Below are 15,189 nucleotides of genomic sequence, written 5' to 3'. Positions count from 1 at the left end.
GAAGTAATTTAACAATTCATTCACGTACTAGAATGGCACTTGGTCTGGATCCACATAAAAATTCAATGGGTTTTTCCCTGAACAATTCCACATCCTTCCACCATGTATTTTTGGCGATCTGTCCAGTAGTGGTTGTATAATAATTTTCACAAAACATCTAAAAATATGAAATTATGACATCTTATTTCCCAAAAGGCGAAAAATCTACTTCACAGTGACATCTCACTGTTCTGTAAAACACTTCTCTGTCACTAATTCAGTACTTTTACTGATAAAAACAGAAGAATAGATTGTGACCATATTGGTCTGATACTGAATTTGTGACAATAATCTTTGATGCTGACCTTTAAACTTTAGTGATTGTAAAGATCTCCTGTGCTGGTGGGAGGATATGTATGTGTGAATCATCCAATTTTTTTATTTTGTAGCTTCTTTGCAGCACCACCCTTGTTCGAAGCCTGGCTTCAACCTGGTGTTCTGTCAGAAAAACAGCTTCATTGGCCAAGCATGTGAACACGTACAAGGAATTTGACTGTTTTTCTTTCACTCGATGAACTAACACTAATACAATAGACAGAACAGAGTCTGTCAGCAAAGCTTAACAGAATCAAGGCAAATCTGTTTTATTTATACATCCCTATATCACAAGTGAAAAATTTGCCTCAAGGGGCTCCACAATCACAGCAATCAAATTCCTCCGTCCTTAGAGCCTCAGCTCAGACGAGAGACAGCTCCCATTAGGGGTCAAAATGAAAGAAACCGCATGAACAAAGATATGGATATAAACTTTACTGGCCACTGAGAGGCAGTAATTCTATTTATTATCTCTCCACCAAGGAGCTAATGTTTCGTCTTGATTTATGTGTTAGTTAGCAGGACTACTGGACAGATGACCATGAGACTTTGTGGGAGGCAAGGAGCAGGGAAGAACTCTTTAATTTTTGGTGCAGATCTGGATAATTTTTGTTGATTTCTCAGAGAATAGTTAGTGTTCTTGATGGAAAATGGATGCATGTGTAGGGGACTGATGTTGAATTGTGAAATTCACTTACAATCACATAAGGGTCGACCCCTCTGTTAGCTTAACTTCTTGGGTTGTGGATAAGTGAAAAGAGGATATGGGCTTCTTTTTAGGTCTTAGACCGCACATACCCGTCGGCTGGTTCACTACTAGAAACACTTCCTGTGTGGCAAAGAGATGTGACGACACGCTTTACACACACTTAAAGTAGGTTTCCTTGTGACAGTGGATGTTACAGTTCCTGTTTCAATCTGCACCATCAGACTAAAACAATTGTTGACTACAGGAAATAAGAAGCTCATAAGATCAGAATGAATAAGTGTAGATAGAGGTGAGTGCAGTGTTAAATTTGGTCCATTTGGACACATGACATGTTCAATACTAATAAACTTTGAATAAACAGGCGACCAGTGTCGATTGCCCAATAGAACTCTGAAAAAGACGACATGCATTGTATGAAAATATGACGACAGTTAGGTTAATCATTAAAATCTGTATATCAGCCTGACACGTGAAGCAATTCAGGTTGATTTTACAAAAAAAAATTACTATAATCCGCAGATAAACCAGGTAGGAGGCGTTTTCTAACTTCACTCTGCCCCGTAGGCTGTTTATAAAAAGCTCTGCACACAACGTGTATTGAATGAACAATAAAAAGTAATAACAGTAAACTTCATTTATATAGCACCTTATAAAAGATCCCAGCAATGGAGCACAGATACAGGAATACAAAAAATGTCACAGATGAGAAACAATACAAATTTAAAACATAAATAAAAAGGAATTAAAATAATCAGTAAGTTCAGAACTAGGAGAAAGCACATCTTTAAAAATGTGTAGATTTAAAATAGGACAAAGAGCAGGCGCCCTGAGAGAAAAGGCCTTGTCACCTTTGGTCCTTAGGGACTGTGGAATGGTGAGTATAGGGCCTTTGCAACCGAGCATATATGGTGTCAAAAGATCTGAAATGTACACAGCTAAATGTGCTCAGGTGCTCAGGTCCAGGACGGCCCTGAAACGGCAGCAATAAAATCTTTAAATCACATTTGTGTGGCTACATTTCGGACGAGCTGTAGTCTATGTGGTCTGTGTTGTGTGAGGCAGGTGAGGAGAGTGACGCTGCATTGGCCTGTTTGAGGAGGGCTGACTACAAGGGACGAGGAATGATTCAGGAGCTTTACCACAGCCATCAGGCACGTTCGGGGGGGGATTCCAGTTCTAAAATAATTAGAATTAGGCTGCATAAAATTTTGGTTGGATAAGAAGTGACTTAACCCAGCTCATAAAGAATGTAGGTCATAGATCTCATGCTTTGTGTTTACAACCTTTATGGCTATGAGGCAGTCACATGTCCCACCCCCAAAGAAATTCTGCTCCGCCTCGGTGTGAATCAGCTGGGTGTGTGCGCGTGAGTGTGTGCGCGTGCTCCATCAGCATCATGGCATCCACGGTAGAAATGTGTGGAATCAGCTCCTCTCCTCTTCTTCCTCCTCTTCTCCCTGAAGTCTCTCGCTCTCTTTTTCTCCCACACACACTCTCTCTTGGCCTCTCTGCCTCTCTCTCTCTCTCTATCAAACACACACTGTCTTTGTGTGTCTCTCTCTCTCACACGTACACACACACTCTCTCTTGGTCTCTCTGCCCCTCTCTCTCTCTCTCTCTCTCTCTCTCTCAAACACACACTGTCTTTGTGTGTCTCTCTCTCACACACATACACACACACTCTCTCTTTGTCTCTCTCTCTCTCTCTCTAACTCTCTTCCTCTCTCTCACACACACACACACTCACACAGTCTCTAAAAATCTGCTATAGTGAATTTCGTGTCCCTTGTTTCCTTATATGGTGATCCGCGTCGCGGCCCGACCCCTCCTCGCGCATGGAGCGAGGCGCGTTCACTGGCCGCCGCCGCTCTCCGTTCACTTCCATATTTGGAAGTGAGTTCAACAAAAACCGCAGGGGAGGGAGGGAGGAGGGAGAAAGAGAGGAGACATGGCGGAGCTTCTCCTCCCCCCATTGAAACCCGCTCTGCGCCGGGCAGTCAGCTGAATGTCGGTCACAACAGCACCGCCGCTTTACTTATTAATCAACTGTCACGCCATTGTTGCAGCAATTAATGGCACGTATTCAACACAAATAACATTTATACACACATACACACATATACTTTGTTTTCAAAATGTGTAACAAAGAAAGATACAAGTTTATTATAACAGATCCCAAACATAATATGATTTGGTATTTGCTTTTCCATCCTACACAAACACATATTCCCACAATGCTCTCTCAGCTTGTGTGTGAGATTGTTTAACTTAAATGTGATAAAATGATTAATCGAAGGAGCTTGAGAGAAGAGGGAGTGAATATATAAATTCAATGATGAGGAAAATCTTCTCCCTCACACGGAACTCGGTGATGTTTGATACTTTGTTACTGGTATATTCTGATAACGTTAAATGTGTGCTTATGGACCTGCACCTAATTGTTGATCAGATAAGATTCACGGGTGATTAATAATAAACATTAAGCAGGAAATAAAAACAGTCGCGTGATCATGCTTAGCAGACGGGCGCTCCCGCTCGTGCACGTATGTGGAGAAAGGGACGCGCATAAAGGCGCGTTCGCGTCCTGTATTCTGTGAGCGCGAGCCCCAGTTGAGCATCACAGTCCATTCAGTTTCTGTCCAGGCGCTGACCAGCCTCTTTGCAGCCATGGTAGGTTCTTCTCCTTTTTAACCACGATTCATGTCAGCCCGTTGATGTCTCTGTGTCCGGCGCGCTCCATCCGGACATCCCGGGGTTTTACGGGCACTGTTCGGACAACGGTATCGGCTGTGGCGTCAAGCCGAGCAGGACGGCTGTGTGCCGCCGCAGCTCCGGTTAGCACCGGGGCTAGGTTGTTTTGAGCTCCGCTGTGCGGGAGGCTGGAGACTCGCCGATGCCTGGAGAGAGCGCGACAGAGCCGCCTCTGTCATCCGTCCCATTCAGGGAATTGACAGTTTGAACTAAATGACGCTAACAAACAACTCGCGCCATTTCTTCAATTTCCCGGTGTCTAATAACGCCGATTCACCAAAGGGCCTTCCTGCGTGAAACTCCACACGGTCTTTAATGCCCCTCGTCCCCGTTGGGCCTCTGCTCAATATATCCGTTATCTCCCCTCAGCTCGTCGGTGCTTCCACCGCAGAGCCGCGCAGCCTCGACAGGTGCAGCGGCGCCTCGGGGCCACCTAGCTACCACTATTGTTAGCTCGGCTAGCTTCGTTAGCATAGGCAGAGCGTGAAACCCATTGTGGCCGCTAGCTCAGATTTTCTCGTTCTTTGTCTGTATTCGGCTTCTTTGCTAACAGTCCCCCGGCGTCTGGTGGACTTTCTGCCACAAGCTGAGTCACCTCCACCCCACATTCTTACGCACGGCTCAGTTTGTACGTGTATGGCCGAGTTGCGTATTGACAGTTTAAAGTGTGAATTGACAGACGAATGGTCCGAGTTTTGCCTTATATAGCAAGCTAGCGCTCACATGTGCGTGTGCTGCATTCGTGGCCCCACCCTGAATTTGGTGCAAAGACCATTTTGTTTGGTGTCGTATTCTAACGGATCCGGACTCAAGTTTCCATTCATTGCCGATGTCGACGGGATCATTTCCCCACGTATCCACTCGGATGGAGAGAATATTTGACAGAATCGCCCCTGTTACGTAAGGTCGGGTTCGCGGTGCTGGATCTGTTAGCTGAAGCTACCGGGCCCGCTGTCTGTGGATCTTCGTGAGCCGTGCTGCGCATTTTTATTTTTTTTAAATGGCGCATTTAATTTGCTGAGCAGTTTATAAACACCGCATGTCTGTCAGGCCATTAGACGACTCCTCCGTACAACGATGGAACAATTACCGGATGCTACCATTCATTCACACGCATGCATGCCGGAAATGACAAAAATATAAAATATGCGGTATTGTTTGGCACCATTACTACGCACAAAATAAAAATAAAAACACATTCATTAATTATCCATTAGATTTTCTTGCGGCCAACTGTCTGTGCCGTCTTTGCTGAGTCTGCACTATTTAAATAATCTGACATCAACTAAATGTTCCTGCTGCGCCGCTTCCTCTTTCCACCCCGAGGCCTCACAACGTCAGTGTCTGCGAGAGAAACTAGCTCACGAGATAATAACCTTCAAGGCCTGTAATCTTTAATGTTCCCGTGTGTGTAAAGAAATTAAAGACGCAATTTGTAGTGAGTCACTTGAACCTTGACTTGTGTAAAGAAAATATCCCAGATTAGATAAAGTGAGATGTTAGTCACCATGGTAATATCAGCCGGTTGCGACAACAAGAAATAAACAAATCTAAACAACTGGGCCAAGTCGAGCAGAAGGAAGGAGGAGGTGGAAAGAAAACACGTGATGGATTGAACAGATGTAAACCATGTTTGCATAAAAATTGGAAAACAATGATTTTCATAATTTCACAGCGGAGGACAACTGTAGTGAGACATGGGTGTCATGTGATGCCTTGTATGCTAAGATAATACATATTAAACTCTATTTTGTTAAATGCTTTATCTGTAAGAGCTTTTGAAACGTATCTCGTTTACTGTTTTATTGATAGAGGGATTAAGGAAGTGAGTAAGGTCGTTTTCAGGTTAATTATTATTCGCTGTTATCTCATTCAGGCCTCTTACGCCCTGAGCAAACATGCAGTGCCAGCCAACGCTGCTCTGCAGTTAGGTTCCTTTTCCATCTTTCCTGTCCCCTTATTTCCTTCTCATTGTTTCCTTTTCTTTCCGTCACACTGACACATCCCTGGTACGTGGCTGTTTTCGTCCAGCTTTTCCCCAGACATGCGTTTCCGTGCGACAGGGGCCCTTAAACAGAGTCAGAAGATCGGATAGAGTTCATGGAGCAGCTGTGACTCCGTGATGTGATTCTATTTCAACAGAAGCCCCATTGTCTGTGACTGAAAACTGCACTGAAACACTTAGTTCCTGGCTACACCCTCACCCACATGGTCATATAGATGGTGATTCATGGACTCTCCCTTGACTTGAAGAGAGAGCTTATGTAATGTTTTATACCTGCTGGTCCTGTCTCAGATTCATAGTCGACTTTGAACAGCCAGTACTTGCCACATACATTATTCCTGCTCTTCAGTATTGTCATTGGCTGTCCGTTTAGATTGCAACATTTGAGCTCTTCCACCACCCTGGCTAACAGCCCGTCATGGCCACACCTTTGCGTTTCAGTCCCCCTTATCAGTCATCCTCGTAAGAAGTGTTCCTGATGCGTGACAGTCACACGTCGGCCTCTCAGACACTTCTTTCATTGTCATATCTGTATTCACTGAACTGGGGTTCTCCCCTCTGACATTTCAAACATGATGACAGCTGCTGTCTTGTTTACACAGAACCACCACTGTGGAGTAGAGCTGCAACTAACTGATGTTTTCTTTATCAAATATAATTAATTAACTTATCTTAGTTTAGATGCGTTAGTACATGTATGGAAAATAACCAGTAAATCGTCATTGTAACTTTCTGATTATTATCATAGATGACTGAGAATACCCACAACCTGTCAAAGTGGATGAAAATGTACCGGCAACTATTGATATCTCTTAAAATAAATAAATTAACCAGGAGTTAAGACTCTGCTCAAAGTCGTAGCAATGGATTTTCTACTTCATTAAATATTTTATATTCATTTACTTATTAGGGGTTATGTTGGTTTTATACACTTGAACTATTTGCACTAGTGGAAGCTCCCACATTAAACTGTAAACACATACTGAAACAACAGCTTGTTCTCTTCGCAGGCCTCTGGTGTGAAAGTCACGGATGATGTTATTGCCGTCTTCAATGATATGAAGGTGCGCAAGGCTCAGGCGAATGAGGAGGAGAAGAGGAAGAGGAAGAAGGCCATTTTGTTCTGCCTGAGCAAGGACCTCAAGAGCATTGTTATTGACGATGAACAAGAGATCCTGCAGGGGGACGTTGGAACAAAAATCCAGGACCCGTATTCGCACTTTGTGAACATGCTGCCCACAAACGACTGCCGCTACGCCCTGTATGATGCGTCCTTCGAGACCAAAGAAACAAAGAAGGAGGACCTGGTCTTCATCTTCTGGTAAGGGGGGGGGACCTTTGGCAGATAATAGGGATTTATGACCTTCATTAAGACAATAAGTTGTTTAAATAATTCTTCCTCTTTAACAGGGCTCCAGACAGTGCCCCCTTGAAGAGCAAGATGATCTATGCCAGCTCAAAAGATGCTATCAAAAGGAAATTTGAAGGTGAGTCAAAATATGTACTGTAATATTAACAGGGCAATATTAATCTAGAACTAAACTAAACCCGTTTAGTTTAACTAACTAAACGGGTTAAGCTAGAACTTAACCCGTATTGTTTAAACGGGTTAAGTTCTAGCTAAAAAAAGTCTCATTCTACCTCAGGAATTATGAGATTTTCTCCCAAATTCCGAGTGATTGTTTGACTTGTATTTTCCATCAGGTCAGGGAAACGATTACTTAAGAATATATCAGGGTTGCTTCGTGTTTGCTGGATGTGCAAACGGGCACTTATCAACTATAATTATATTATGCTTAAGAGGACATGTTATGATAATTCTGGTTCACAATTATAATTTGGGTTCTTACTTAAAGATTTATATGCTCTGATAAGAAAAGACATCTTTCTCTCTCCCTCTGAAATGCTTAGTTTTAGCTCCTCCTCTTTAAGACGCCCACCTGATAAATTCCAGTCTGGTTTGGTTGGCCCAGTCTGTTGTCAACCACTCGTGTAGGAAATTTGCATCTCCGCTCTCGCTTTACCTGGCTTTGTTAGGCGGGCTTCCCTCTCGGCATGTATTATGCAAATGTGTGGATCATGATGTCACATGGTACCATGATGATGCAGAAATATCTCGTCCGAACTGACAGGGACTTTCAGGAGCAGTGTTTTCTGTGGGGAGAGGTGCTAAATTTACCACGAACTGTAGACTTTTTACCTTTGCAGAACTTTTACATACACAAACAACCTATAACACATTAGAGGAAAGAAACTGAAAAAGCATTATTTGTCTCCTTTTAAAATTGATGTGTAATTCTGTCTTCTGTCTCCCCCTACAGGTATTAAGCACGAGTGGCAGGTGAACGGCTTGGAGGATCTCAAAGACCGGCGCACCCTGGCAGAAAGGCTTGGCGGCTCGTCAGTAGTCAGTCTGGAAGGATTACCTATGTAATATTACCACCCCTCCTCCTTGCTGGCTTCAATCGAGGCCTTTCAGACATCTGTTGAGTTTAGCTGTTCATTCCAGTGCGGTTAGGAAAAGGGCAAAAGCAGAATTGGCACCATTTGTTGGACTGTTCTCGGGAGGGATAATGAGGGTGGGCCGGGGTCAAGTGACAGTTTAAATAAATACAAAGTAAAGAGACTGTCATTCCAGTTCAAGAAACAAAAATGATATGAACAAAACACACACAAAGGAATAAACATTAAGATACAACTGAGGAAGGATGTTGATGATAAATACACATTATTCATGCTTCAGGACAGGGTTTCATTCTTCCTGGGTTCCATTAGCAAAATCGCAGAGAAAGGGGCGCGCGTCAAACTTAAGTTTTCCAAACATTGAATCCTGACAAATATTCATTCAACTACATTTTCTTTTGCCAAACTTCTAGTTAAGTGTGAGTAGTTGAGACTAGGTATAGTATAAACTAATTCACCCTTGATTGCACAAGTTGTATCAAAACCTTCTCTGGGGGAAACACGGTTAATTATATTTTCTCTTGTGTGTGTTTTATTTTCTTTCGTCACTCCATTGTTTTTGTTTTGTTTTTTTCTTTTTGAACATGCAAATTCCAAAACGTGAGTAATTCCTTTTTATTTTCCAGTTCTGGGTCAGAAATCCATGGCATTTGATGTAATAAACATACAACATTCCTTGTTCGTGTTGAAACCAGGATCTCCTTGATTTAAAAACTTTGGTGTTATGAAGGTTTGATGGGGAGCGATGTGTATATGAAGGACCAGCAGTCAGAGTTTAACTTGACTATTGAATGGTGGATGTTTTGTATCGTCTCCTTATCTCTAATAAAAAGCACTAAACTACGGACTTGTTCTGCTCTTGTTTTTTTTATAAACCTTTATCAAAACCGTTGTTCTTGCTAAAACTTGTGCTGTTTCAAGGCTTTTGTCCTCTGTTACACATACGATTTAGTTTCACCAAAAGTAGCATCATAGCCACTGTGGACAGTACTTCTATTGTATAGTCTTGCATTTAAAAACTGCTCAGATCCCACAGTATAAACGATTAATTGTAGAGAAGCTGCTCATCCAATGAATTATCTTGCTACATTATATATTTTTTTGTTTCAGTATCAACTAGTTGTTTGGTCTTTAAATTAAAATAAAATGATTTAAAAGTTTTCCAAAGCAGAAACGTGCCTTTCATTTATCCAACTACCAACCTGATTCCCAAAGATGGTGCGTGTGTGCTCTCACCAGTTATTCTTCCCACAATAATTTCGAACCAGGTTCTTTTTTGGCACTTTAAGTTGAAGCATTGTAGAATAATTTCCAATTGATTAAAGAATAAATAAAAAAATCCATCTTCATATAATAAAGTTAAACCTAGCAAAAACATGTTGCTGGTGTTCAGTTCTAATCATGCTGCAGTACCCTCTATTACCACTAGAGGACAACCCAACACCACTCATGAAACAAGACACACAGACACCTATAGATCTCTGTTTATTAAAATATATCAAGCATTTTTCTTAAAAATAAAATTAACTCTTGTCTCTCCGGTCCACATGGAGAAGAGCAAATGGATGAAATATTAAGCATCAGTGGTTTTAATAAACTTGTCAGTTCTTCTATAGCTGTGTATCAGAAAGCTGATCATGGAAGATGAAGAGTTACACCATTTACCCAATAAACTACAGCAAGGATGAGGACAAAGAAATGTCTTCAGTAGATTTTCACCATCCACAGTTGGAAAATAACATGCTCTTACTAAAACACACTGCACACGCTGTGTTCCCCCCCTTCTTATGAAAAGTGGCTTATGTCAATACTGTGGAAACACTGACTCTGGGCAAAGACATGTTAAAAGATGCCGCTGTGATGATCTCATAGGCAGATTTGTTTAATAGGCCTTGAAATTACAGGGAGTAAATTAAATACAGGAGAGAAAAACTTCAATGAAGGGAAAGAAGATTCAGAAGTCACAGATTAGATCTGCTGCATTGGTGGATTGCTGGAGGATGATGTGCGGATTTAATCCTGTTCTCTTTCTGTGAAATAAGACGGTTCACCTTTTAGGTTAAAGTCACTTTGTGCTTTCTTGTGTTTTTCATGATTTGCCTTCAAAGTCTCCAACTTCTTAGTCCTGGACGCAGTCTAGTCTGTTCCCGTGTACCCAGTAACAGATTTGAGCAAACTTCAGAGGAGTGATGCGCACGGCCACATTGTAATCCCGGTTCTCCCCGTCTATCTCGAGCCACTGGTGTCCAGAGAAAATGCCGATCACCTTCCTTTCCCAGCGCTCTAGGCCGTTGTCCCAAACTCTTCCATACACTCCAGAGCCGCTGGCTCCAGGTCGGGCGTCACAGTGCTGGTATATCAGGTCACTGGACTCTTCTTCCACTGGACAAAATCTGTACACCAGCTCCCCGGGTCTGTCGCTGTCGAAGCCAGAGAAGTGGATGCGATTCCCTGCCAGGTCATCAGAGGAGGGGGCCACAGAGAGGCGCATGAAGGGACGTCTGTGAGGCCAGCGCAGCTCTAGCAGGGCGTAATCAAAGTCCATGCTGACCTCCTGAGGGCCCTGGATCCAGCCCTTTGGCACACGGGTGCGTTTCACCCTCACCCAGCGGACCAGAGGCTTCATGCCAGAAGTGAGGTCGGCTTTTGTGCCATTGATAGACGGTGGGATCAGGAAGCCCACCCTCAGCTTCCTCGCCCCTTTCACATAATCCTTCCCATCATGCACACAGTGGGCCGCTGTGAGTATGTGCTGCTGAGACACAAGAACGCCGGTGCAGCCCGTGGAGATCCGCACGGCTGTGGAGAAAGGGTAATCCAACAGGAAGTTGTCGCCCTGAATGTTAAAACGACCATCAGCCCCATAGATCTGCCGCCTCACACGCTTGTGCCTGGGCTTCAGTCTGGATCCTCTGCTGGGTGACAGGTGGGCAAGTAGTTGAGCATCACCCTCAAGATCATCCTCGCCCTCCACATCCACAGTGGTGAGCGTGCGGGAGCCGTCGGCGTACAGGGTCTCAAACGCCAGTTTGTCAGAAAGCTGCTCGTCCTGCTCTCCTCTGTGGAGGCAGCTGGAGTTGCAGTGAGTGATGAAGTCCAGCTGAGCCTGAGAGCTGAAGCGAGAGCGGGTGAGCGGCGTCGGCCTGTGAGGGACCAGCGTGGGGACGTGGACCGGCGGGGGGTGAGGAGGGTGCAGGAGGGACAGGGCGAGAGGGAGGAGAAGATGGAGGAGCAGGAGCAGGTGAGTGAGGCGGGAGCTCTCACGTGGCGTCATCATGGCGATGGGAAACACTGCAACGACAGAAAATAATCACACACATGAGAGGGGCAGCTGATGAATTAATAAATGAGTTTACAACTAAATCACACAAACTCAAAATCTCTCTCACAGCGCCTATGCAAGGGAGGTCAGTTTGAAAATCCCAAAATGTTGAACTGCAGCGCTGAGTTTCATGTGGTCCGTTGAGGCAACAATGAACCTATTGTTCTGATAATATAGATTACCAGGGAAAAGAGGATTTCAGGCAGACGGAAACAAACAAGCATTTTAATGTCTGTTTGGTACAAAAAGTCCCAGAAAGGTCCAATCAAAGACGAAGCAACGTGGCCACAGGCTAGGCTGAAAATCTGGAATGAAAACAAATGAAGTTTGGGATAGCTTGAAAAAAAACAGGCAGGATGTTATTTCCAGGACAGAAATTCTGCAGCACGACAAGCCAAATATGTAAACCAGTGGTTACAACAAAAAACCATCAAATATTTGTCGAAGCTCAGATGTAAAACGTTGATTTCCATCAAACATTAACTTCTTCACAGTGTGTGTGAGGTTGCAGGGCAGATCAGCCGGGACAAAGAGACACTCGATCCCCCTCTAAATGCTGCGGACCTGGAGGCACTCATGGCACGAAGAGAGCAGGTGTGTAAAAAGTGGGGAGGAAAAAAAGGAAAACAAGTCGAGGCACGGCCGCAAAACAGAGCTTCAGAGCATTATTGCTGACAAAAGACAAGGTGGGGCCTGTCCACACACCTATGTTCCCATATAACAGTACAAAGGAGGCATGGCTACAACGAGGATCTCCTGTGAGCAGGGAAAGTACAAACTTCCTTCAGTGTTGACGTGTTAGACACATGACAGCTCTGACACAGTTAACACCAGCTACAGAGGATCTCAAGTGGAAAATTGTCTGGTGCAGAAGTGGCAAACTGGGACATCAACCTGAATTACAACTTATTTAAAACAATACAAGTGATGTGTTTATGGACAAAATTGCAAGACAGATGTAATCTAAGTGATTATAGGATGTTGGGCCATGAAACCACTGTTTTCAGATCCTGTTCCGGCAGAGAAACTCATTATTGGACTTTTTAAATAAAAATGTCAGGCTCTAAATCATAAACCGCAGCTCTCCCTCAGGGGTAAAGAGGCTCCTTCGGATGAAAACCACAGGAAAACGATCCAGGAGACGTCCCCGTGGAGAGACGGGATAAAGGGCAATGATTCCTGGCTCTTGGCTCTGGGATGCAACTTTGAGAAAAAGAAATATAAGGGGAAAACCTCTTTTCTTTTTTTAAAAATGATTATAACAGGTAAGAGGGAAGTTACACAATGACATTATATTAATGCAGAACTAATACAAGCAGGTTTGCAGCTGAAGTTGAGGACTCTGTTCTGCATGTTAATGTGATTTAATCATCATCCCATGAATGCAGCAGAGTCAAATAAAGGTCAGCTCCTTCTGACATAATGTCACAGATCATACAAGATGCTTGAGGGGATGTTAAAGACTGTAGGGAGTCAGACAGAGATGAAAAACCTCATATAGAGACATGCAACATTTACTCTTTGACCGTCATTTCATCCACACATCTGGACTGAATGACCAGAGTACATCTGGCTATAGAAATAATAATGTATAAGGGTTATTAATGTCACAGTGGTGGTGTGTCTCAGACATGATTTGGGGGATCCCAGTAAAAACAGACCAGGGTAACAAGGATCTATAGCCATGTCTCTAAACTTCACAATTAAACCACTGAATCGAACACATTACCTCCTGGTCAGAGGTTGATGGTCAGTGTTTACATCCCCAGCAGGTTCTGCTCCCCATCAGACGCGTCGGTCGGGTTCTCTTCCCGGGTTTCCCTCATCCTCTCCGGTGGCAGGCAGGTTCCTCTTTCCCTACTCTCGGTCTCTGTCTCCTTGTCCGGAAACTGGAAATCTCTCTCGCTCTTTTATAAAAGCCAAATATGAAGGAGAATGTCCGGACGCGTCCCGTGTGACCCGCTCAGCTCAGACACAGAGCAACAAATAAAAGTCTCCGGCTCCAGAGAAGAGTTTCCTCCCGGTCCCACGTCCCGGCGCCCCGCCTCCGCCCCTCCCTGCCCGCCGAGAGGCGACTCTGCCCGGCCACCAGCTCCACAAAGCGAGCCCCTCAGGTACAGCTTCCTCCACATGCGTTTCACCTTCATAACATTTAATAATAAACTGACTATTTCAGATTGATGCGGTAACACGTTGAGATTTATTTCTGAAAGTCACGCCGGTGTATAAACAAGCTTAGCAAATATATTATGAATTAAGCTAAGAGTTGCTTATTAAGCTAACATTTGCTAATTAGAACCAAACATAAAAAGTATTGGGGATGTTATAAGTTTCCTCATTAGGTCAGAATCATCAACGATAACAAAATACCAACATGTTTAGCAACACGTAGCAGTTTCACATTATATATTCATGTTGTGTGTTGGTACGCTAACATTTGCCAATTAGCACTAAGCACAGTACAGCTGAGGTTAATGAGAAACAGACAATGCTATCATGCTAACATCAAGTTAGCATGTTAGGATGCTAGTGTTTGCTAGTTAGGATTAAACACAACTGCTGCCCTCTAATGGCTTTGTGTTCTCTGTGTTCTGGAGAAGAAGTCAGGTGAATGTCCCCTGTGGTGTTCACGACTCTACACCTCTGATCATCTGTAGAGAATGTCCAGAGTTGAGAGGTGACTGCTCACATCTTCTATAGAAGTTCCTCTCTTTACTGGATGGTAAGAAGATATACTATAATTCTTGCTGCATATTTACCTGTTGTGTTTTCACTAGAAAACTTAGTTTAGCATGTTAGCATGTTAAAATAGTTCTAAACACAGCAAATGTCAATAATTACTTGGTCAAAATCTAAATCAATTTTAAAATTAATTTCATTTTATCACAAGGGGGACTTAAATGTTGGAACCAAATTTCATTGCATTAGTTAATAGCCGTCTAGATATTTCAGTCTAAACCACAATTCTATGGGTTAGGTTTAGGGTTAGGGTTAAATCTACGGTGACCCTGGATGTCTGTACAAAATTGAAAGGCAAACTTTCTTAATATATTTGAGTCTGGACCAAATTGGTTAACTGAGCAACTGACAAGACATCAGCATCCAGAGAACCATGACACCAGCGTGGCTGAAAACCTAAACACTGCATTGATCAAATTGTCTAACAATCTAACCAACAATCTTCTTAAATATACATATTTTCACTGTTTTTACACCAAAGAAATGTGGTCATCATACAACCTGTAAATTCAAGGCTTTATGGAAACTTCTGTTTGGTAAAGAAGGTTATCACACAGATGCATGTTTAAGGCATTATACTGTCCTACTATGCAAAGTGAAGCTAGGTGATGGAATAAAGATTTAACATCCATTACAGCAAATCAACATAGATGATAGTTTTTCCTTTCTTGACCCACTTACAAATCATGTATTTACATTTATCATATGGGGCATTTGTCACCCGTGTGCAATGATGCCTAAGATTATCCAGACAAGAAAAGTCTAGTCTAGCCAATTATCATGTGCGCCAAGAGTTATAAAAGATACAAGTAAAGACCAACTACTAGCAGGCAGGCAGAGGACTGT

The 15,189-nt window shown here is 43.1% G+C and overlaps 2 protein-coding genes across 2 annotated transcripts; one reads left to right on the top strand and one right to left on the bottom strand.

The window, feature by feature from the left end:
- Positions 1-3,574: 3,574 nt before the first annotated feature.
- cfl1 (cofilin 1) lies at positions 3,575-9,127 on the top strand. The gene is made up of 4 exons (XM_053429013.1): positions 3,575-3,733; positions 6,830-7,140; positions 7,230-7,306; positions 8,141-9,127. Exons 1-4 carry the CDS (start codon positions 3,731-3,733, stop codon positions 8,251-8,253), a joined length of 504 nt encoding a protein of 167 aa, XP_053284988.1. The 5' UTR covers positions 3,575-3,730; the 3' UTR covers positions 8,254-9,127.
- Positions 9,128-9,754: 627 nt separating this feature from the next.
- On the bottom strand, positions 9,755-13,641 carry LOC128445892 (serine protease 23). Its single transcript, XM_053428778.1, has 2 exons — positions 13,334-13,641; positions 9,755-11,573 (listed from the first exon to the last, which is right to left on the bottom strand). The coding sequence occupies exon 2, from the start codon at positions 11,557-11,559 to the stop codon at positions 10,402-10,404; it is 1,158 nt and encodes a 385-aa protein (XP_053284753.1). The 5' UTR covers positions 11,560-11,573; positions 13,334-13,641; the 3' UTR covers positions 9,755-10,401.
- Positions 13,642-15,189: the final 1,548 nt, after the last annotated feature.

Source organism: Pleuronectes platessa, chromosome 8 (genome assembly GCF_947347685.1).
Source record: "Pleuronectes platessa chromosome 8, fPlePla1.1, whole genome shotgun sequence".
Classification (NCBI taxonomy): domain Eukaryota; kingdom Metazoa; phylum Chordata; class Actinopteri; order Pleuronectiformes; family Pleuronectidae; genus Pleuronectes; species Pleuronectes platessa.
The sequence above is the reverse complement of the archived record's forward strand: the minus strand, read 5'-3'. Positions and strand labels throughout refer to the sequence as shown.

Bases quoted from the DNA above. Each gene is read 5' to 3' on its own strand.
- cfl1 (XM_053429013.1), top strand. The intron at 7,141-7,229 runs GTAAGGGGGGGG...CCTCTTTAACAG, and splicing joins GACCTGGTCTTCATCTTCTG to GGCTCCAGACAGTGCCCCCT. The intron at 7,307-8,140 runs GTGAGTCAAAAT...CTCCCCCTACAG, and splicing joins TATCAAAAGGAAATTTGAAG to GTATTAAGCACGAGTGGCAG.
- LOC128445892 (XM_053428778.1), bottom strand. From the start codon at position 11,559: ATGATGACGCCACGTGAGAGCTCCCGCCTCACTCACCTGCTCCTGCTC.